Source organism: Lutjanus erythropterus, chromosome 23 (assembly GCF_056507025.1).
Source record: "Lutjanus erythropterus isolate fLutEry1 chromosome 23, fLutEry1.hap2, whole genome shotgun sequence".
NCBI lineage: Eukaryota > Metazoa > Chordata > Actinopteri > Lutjaniformes > Lutjanidae > Lutjanus > Lutjanus erythropterus.
In genome coordinates this window covers 8047959-8055763 of record NC_139339.1, presented here as the reverse complement: position 1 = coordinate 8055763, position 7805 = coordinate 8047959, and the positions used below count along the sequence as shown (strand labels likewise).

The following is a 7805-nucleotide window of genomic DNA, read 5'->3' as shown; positions in this document are numbered from 1 at the left end:
TTTTATGAGCAGAGTTGTGGAGATTCATGGGCTTGTGTATTTTATTCCAAACCCTCGACATATTTTGTCTGAATTAAATTCTTGACATAACTGTTGTTGCTCTTTTTTTTTAATATCCATGTTATCCAAGTTAAATAAGTTATCATTAAACATGAATGTGTACAGAAAAACCGTCTGACCTGCTTTTGAAGAAAACATTCAGTTTAACATCCTTATTAGTTATTGGCACTTAATGGATTGACATAATTCATTTTAAACCAGAACTGCAGCACTGTGTCTGTTAACACCCCATTTACACCTGCTATTAAGATGTGATCTGTATCTGGATACGTTCTCTACATCGTTGTACAGATTGTATTTACAGCTGCCCAATATTTAAACACAATGCGAGTCAGACTTCCTCCAGATGTGATCATCCAGACCTGATCACATTCTGATCACGTAGAATTTACACTTTGTTTTTCCTTATCCTTATCCAGATACAGATCAGATTTTAATACCAGGTGTAAACGGGGTGTACAGTCTTCTTCTGTCACAGTATCCAAGATTTAGTTTCTGATATTTAACAGTTACATTAAAATGAAGACTAAAATCACACACAGCCATCCATATTTGTTGCTTCGTGATCTTCAATCCAGTTCAGGAGGCAAAAGCATTTTTGTCCTGGCGTGTGTTAGGCTCTTACCTCCACGGGGGGGCGCCAGATGACTCCTTACACACGGAGACGGTTCAGAAAAATCTCCTGATGTTGGACAAGAAACTACTTCTGATGGCAAAAGGTGAACAGAAACTGCTTTATAGAAATAAAATAATGTATAAGTGGTTTGTCTCTGCTGCCATTTAGACAAAACTCATCATGAAGCATTTTATTTCAATCAAACTAATTCAAACATGCGCCAGAGTATTGTTATATCTGATGTTACACTCGTACAGATTGTAGATGTTTTTCATGGCAGCAATATTGATTTGTAATAGTAGTAGTTAGTTTGGCTGCTGTGAAAAAAAAAAGTCTACTGTTATGATTTTAAAAGAACATCCTCTCCAAAATTACCATCTTACAGTGTGAAAATCTGTAATGTGGGACGTGTATATATCTCTGTCCTTCAGAAAATCTAATATTTTCATAGAACTATTAATATAAAAAACTTTCAGACCACATGTTTAGGTGATCAACCAGCTGCAAAACCGTTTTAATTAACTCAACTAAGGGTTAATTTATTGTGTCAGTTCAGGTTGTGAATTTTACTCCAAGTGTTAATCGTAAGTTTGTTGAACTTAAACCACTATTCAGAAAACATGTTGTGTTTTACAGCCTTTAATGTGTATTAAGCCATTTAACACAAATTTTGAAGTTTGAGGTGTGTAGTTTATTTTTTCACTTTTGTCAGAGATAACTGACGTCAGAGCTTTGAATATTATTTACAGAAAAAAATGTAGAAATACTTCAGTATTTTCAGAAAGTAAGTTTATACATCTACTGGGATAAACTGTAGATATGTTTGTTGTTGATGTTGCAAAAAAAAAAAAAAACAACTTCTGAGTTGTCAACCAAACACAAATATAACATTTTTCAAACAGTAAGGCACACAAACACAAATCAAGGAAAAGAAATGCCAAGTTTGATGTTTTTCTTGATGGAAATATACACATTATCTCCAATATCACAAAAAAAAAAGAATACATCTAAGAAAAATGTGCCTCCATCGCTACTAAATGGATGAATGAGGAACACACCTCAACCAGAATGAGAATGTTGTTTGTGTAGTGACACATTATGATTTAAAAACATGTTAAACCGTCAAAAGGCTGCAAATTTTCGCCAAAAAAGTCAGCTACTTGTCAAGTATACAGCTGGTTTGATGGATGATTCCTCACTGTAAAAAAGAAAAACATGATGAAACAACTCAAAATTTCAAAGCAACCTACTGCAACAGATTTGAGTTTTGATCCAAACACAAACTCTTAGGGTTTGAAATAAACTAAAAAAAACTATCATTATTAGTTGAGATAATTTACTTTTCCTTCTTCAGACAAACTTCAATCTTTGAGTTTTGGAAGCTCAAAAAATCATTATCATTATCATTATTTGGGTGCCAGAAAATGAAATTATTATAATTAAAAATATTAGAATATTAGCCATCACTCACTTTAACTTCTAAAACTCAAAGTTCCAAGTTTATCTAAAGAAAAAAAAAGCAAATTATGTCAAGTAAAGATTAGTAGTTGGTAAAACTTTTATTCAAAACTTGAGAGTTTGAGTTTGGCTCAAAACTCAAAACTTTTTTGCAGTAAGTTGTTGTGAAATTCAGACTTTTTTGTTTTTACAGTGCTGTATCCAATATGCAAAAAGTCATCAAGTAACACTCGGTAACTTACTTACATAATGTCCAGTCACTTCTCTCAGTGATCCAGTAGTTTCCAAGCAAGAGGAAGTCAATGAGTGAGACTTTTACCCAGCATGCCTTGTGTTTGCTCACATTTGGGGCCAAGCAAATGCTTCACAACCAGCGGGAGTCAATCGGGCCGAGCAGGTGTGGGCAGCTGGACTTAAGCTTGCAGGATGAGGATGAGGAGGAGGAGGAGGAGGAGGAGGAAGAGGAAAACACCCAAAAACGATGAGTATAATACAAAGTTACAGTGTTCGTATCGACAACCAAACCCCACCGCCCCGTCTGGTTAAAAACAGTGAAATATACGAACAAATCTAAAGACCTGAAATTCACCCGAGAGCAAACTTTCATTTAATACTGTACAACGGACAATCTTTTTGTACAATGACCGTAATACCATATAAATAACCTCAAGCACTGCTCGAAACAGCACTTCAAAAACAAAAAAAATAAAAACATATCGATAAGATGGTTTACTTTACAGGGAATATACATACATAGGGTTAAACGAAATACACTGAAAGCAGCATTTATCTTATGACAAAGATATCGTCTAATGTTATATACTCATGGTAAATATAGCTACCTGTGTGCTTCTGTAGACAAACCATCGAGATTATGGTCCGAGTTTGACATCAATACAATCCTTGTGTTGTCTCATTCTAGTTGGCAAGTAAACATGAACAAAAGTTTCTCATAGAGTTCTTCTTATCTAATGCTTTATCTATAAGTATATACAATTCAGAATGGTACAATGGATGGGTTTTTCCTCTAAATGCATCCTTCAAAGAGCAAAAATACAGACCACAATGGTTAACTAAGTCGGGGTGAGAACACTCTGGAGTCGAGAGCCGGTCTGGAATGTCAAAACAGAGACGTCAGACGTTTTGTTCAGTTTGTTTTTTTTTTTTAAGCTGTAAAAAGTCACAGTGATTTCACTTGGCAGTAAATAAATCAAATCGAGGCTGCGACAGAGATAGTTTTCCTCTCCTTTCTGTTGATTTTTACACAATACATTTCTACTTATTCAATAAAGTGTTCACAAGGCAGCTGACTCCAGAGTGTTCGCACCGTATTGCCTACTCCTACTTGTGGCCCACAGTAATGAACAATATGTTATCTATGGTCAAAAGTCTGCATAGCACACTGTACACAGTATGAGTCCAAGTCAGTTATTGGGCCAAGCTAAAGATGGTGTTCTTCTTCCAAAGCCTCCACCGGCAGCCAAAAGTTAAAGAACATTTTCAAAGAGGTGCATTGATCGCATGATGTTTTCATCCTGTGCACAGAAAGAAAAAAAAAACAATGTAATGAGAAAATGCAAAGAGTGCCAGCAGGAGTGAAAGAGATGTGTCGGGATATCCAGCTTACATTTTGGCAGCAGTCGATGAACTCGTCTATGGTTACCACTCCGTCTTTATTTTTATCCATCTTCTGTTGGAGAGAAACAAATATGAAGTTTTTTCCAAAAGCCTCTTAACTGGGACTGACATTTACGGCGCGGAGGCTGCTGCCAACGCACGACACACTTGCCTGAAAGAATACTTCTACATGCTGACGAGGCGTCTCCTCTTTGAGGACGGGGTATGTGCACTTTCCCATCATGTCGTAGATGGCCTTCATGATGTCCAGCATTTCCTACAACACGCAGAGAAGGATTAAATTAGATTTCTTGCGATTTTTCCAGATTTCTCCAGTTACTCCAGTGAAATTAAGATGAATGGAATTTCATTTGTGGTATTCAAAGATTTGAAAAATGACATTTGGAAAATGAATGCTGTCAGTGGTTTTTACTGAAACGACTTTCTACTGACAAAAATAGCCCCTATGAAAAGTGTTGTCAGTGAGGTTTGTGGGGCAACAGGGACACTGTTTCATTGGCCAGGCTTTCATCCAAACTAGGTATCCAAATTTTAACTGAATATATCGAGTAAATGCAGATAAATGCTTGTTTCCATCCACTATCTTCATGCGATTATTGAGAGTTGGTTCATCAAGATAAGCAGTAGGTGGCGCCCCTGAGCTAAAACTAGACTTCTGCTGCTCCTGGTTCTGTTTTCAGGCTTTAAAAAATCTGTGACAGGAGACTTTGGCCAATCACAGGCTGCTAACATAGTGGACTGTGAAAAATAAGTTGATTAAAAGACAGCTGTTGTCACTGTTGAATATTTAGGCGAGCTAGCAGCATGGATCTAATGATGGTTTGAGTGAAATGTATCAAAAACCAGTGAATGGATCTTAATTCAGTTTGGCGCAGACATTCATGTCCTCCACAGGATGGACACTAACACTCCCCTGACCGTTCATCTAGGACCATAATCAGGTCAACAGTTTTCCCTACAGAACCAGCACCTTTCCCATCAGCCTGTAAACAGCCTGCAGCATGTTAGCATTGTCACTGTAAGCATTGTCAGCATGCTGACGTTAGCATTTAGCTTAAAGCACAGCCTCACAAATGTCAAGTCGAGTCAATATTATTTATTTAGCCCACTATCACCTCATTTGTTATGTTCTAGCTGTACCTCCCAGAACGCATGCAGGAGGTAATAAATTCAAGGGGGTGGGGCTGCTGGCAGTACAACTTGGAGTAAAACAGCTGTTTATATGTTTAACATCATTAATGGAGCAGCTCATTAACAGACACGGTTCATATGCAGCGCGGTCGCTACACCGGGGCGAGTGTGCACTCATGTAAGGTGCAGCGAGCGCACAGGGACCTTCTCTGAGGCGAGCTGACCAATTAAATTATGATTGGCAGGTCCTGGGTCAAAGTGTATTTTTATTCAATTGTTGTAAAATGTGAATGCTTTTAGTGCTTGTAGCGCCTCTATTTCAGTGCTTTCATTGGTTTTGTGAATGCTTTCAGGACATAGGAATCGTGAAGAAAAGGAAAATACTAGGACATCATTTTGAAGTTTATTTCTGTGGTTTTTATTTGTAGGATGTGCTTATTGATTCAGGGATTCTGTATGTTACGACTGTCCTGTTTTGTTTTTCTATAGGTCGCTCCTTCAGCTGATCAAAAAAAAAAAAGTACCCACCCTTTGGTGACCTTGGAGGCTAAAATGTGTGTGCGAAGGTGTGTGTTTGTATTCACGGCAATGAAATAAAAGGAGGTGATGAGAGCGACCGATTTTGTGGAATCATGAGCCAAAGGACAGCTGATTAACGGTTTGTGATGACTGGTTAAAAGGGGGTGTGGCAGTGGGAGTGGCCTATAATAACAAGGTGCATAACCTTTAAATGGATTCACATGACTGAATTAATGAACTGTTTGTCATAGATGCTCGAGGGAGACGTCATTACACTCAACAGAGGTCATTTTATTCAGAACTCATGAAACATTTGTCGTAGACTCTTGCAGGAGGCATCATCATTGGTCTCAGCAGAGACCTCCTATGTCAATGGTGCAAATTATCCCCATCCCATTAAATGTTTTAGGCACTTGTGGGACTCATTATTGGACTAAACAGAGTTGATTTTTCATTGGTGGAGGTATGTCTTGCCTCCTACACTTTGGCCACGCCGCCTTCCTTCATGAAACATTTAAAGCCTTGTGGGAGGCATCATTGGATTTGAGCCATGGAGGTCAGTTTACCTCAAGAGGGAAATGAAATTCCATGCAGCTCAGATGTGTTGCAGTGAAGGCAAATATCCAGAGAAAGTATTTTGGAAATTGTTTTCATGACACTGTTTAACGGGACATACCTCTTTAGTGATATATCCATCTTTATTGATGTCATACAGGTTGAAAGCCCAGTTGAGTTTTTCCTGGATTGTTCCTCTCAGGAGGATAGAAAGGCCCATAACAAAATCCTGCAGTGAAAACAAGACTCGCTGAGACATCTACAAAATATACACATTTAAAAACATGTTTCTTGTAAACAACAAGTACTTAAAAAAAACTATGAGATAAACAAAAACAAAGCATTCACTGTGCGCATTGAACGTAGGAAGAATATCAGCTGATTTCATACACCAACATTTCTGCGAGGATATCGTGTCAGGTATTAATTAGAGGGAAATGATGAAACAGCAAGTGCGCCGACACCATAAATCAAAAATACCTCGTTATTCAAATTATCAGCCAACTCATATTCTGTGCCGGCCCTCGGGGAATCCCCGTACTTCTGAACAGAATGGACTCGCACATTAGCCGATGAGGCTCCGGTTTGGCATAACGACAGCTTTTCTGTCCTAATAAGCAAATATATGCCCTTCATAAATATTAATCGCGTGTTGATAGCATCTTAAGTAGACTCGCTTGGGCTAAATTAAAATTACCAAGGTTGCAGGTTATATAATACTCCAGTGTAATGGAGGGGGGCTTTCAGGGCCGAAGCTTCAAAACTGTTAAAGGGATAGTTCGGATTATTTGAAGAGGGGTTGTATAAATCATTATCCATAGTCAGTGTGTTACTGCAGTAGATGATGGTCAGCACGCTCCCAGTTTGGAGAAGTGCCAGTGTAGGCAGCTAAACAACGTACTGCTGTGGATAGAGTCAGCAGCAAAAGGTATTTTAGCCACTTTTCTGTTGGGAAACCGTTTGATTTGTAATTTGACCTCACAGAACATGGGGGTTACTCCTCTACTTCTGCCTCAGTCTGTTAGTTTGTGTTGTTGTGTGACTTCAGTGTTTTAAAAGGATAGTTCAGATTCACCAAAATCACACAATAACACAGACAAACTAACAGACTGAGGTGTAGTGAACCAGCAACTGTTTTGCAAGGTAAAATGACTGATTTTGCCTGTGGAGTTGATTTAGAGAGACTGGTATTTGGATTCTATTACAGCAGTTTTCCATCAGAAATTAAGCTGAGTTTAAGTTGAATCAGGAAGACTTTGTGCCTCATTCATCCCTAACAGTCTTTCTCTCCCCCTCTCACTTTACCCACTTATTCTCAATCAGCTATCCACAGGCGTTCACTCTTCAAGTTAACCAACCAGATTTAGCCACAGCCTTCATCAGCCAATCAAGTCATGGTGCCAAAACTTTAAACCTGTTCTCCTCTCTGCTGCTTTCAGCTGTCAATTCTGCAAGGATTTGATGTGACCCTCCTCCACCCTGTTCTCCTCCAGTTCTTCTAATCCAGTGCCCCGGTTGAGCTCATCAGAAGTGGAAGTGGAACTTGGCCAACATGTCTTTTAGTTGCTAACCCCGTCCACAGCTGGACATCGCTCAAGAAAAACCCACATATAGCCATGTACCTTATACTTTGTGACAATAAAGCTTGGCTTACCTCGAAACTCACAGAGCCGTTGTGATCTGTGTCAAATGCGTTGAACAGGAAATGTGCATATGTTGAAGCATCTACGGAGAGAACACACACACACACACACACACACACACACACACACAATCAAATAAACATCTGCCATGAATAGGGCTCAATCAGCACCAGTAGCAACACCTA

General features: G+C 38.8%; 1 protein-coding gene across 1 annotated transcript in view; it reads right to left on the bottom strand.

Moving 5' to 3' along the window:
* Positions 1-3375: 3375 nt before the first annotated feature.
* kcnip4a (potassium voltage-gated channel interacting protein 4a) overlaps positions 3376-7805 on the bottom strand; it is a 150950-nt gene continuing 146520 nt past the window's right edge. Inside the window, exons 4-8 of the mRNA XM_084712477.1 lie at positions 7632-7702; positions 6099-6206; positions 3924-4028; positions 3762-3824; positions 3376-3669 (exon numbers count right to left, since the gene is read on the bottom strand). Coding sequence (XP_084568603.1) covers positions 3622-3669; positions 3762-3824; positions 3924-4028; positions 6099-6206; positions 7632-7702 — 395 coding nt within the window. The 3' untranslated portion in view covers positions 3376-3621. The remainder of the gene's footprint in view (positions 3670-3761; positions 3825-3923; positions 4029-6098; positions 6207-7631; positions 7703-7805) is intronic.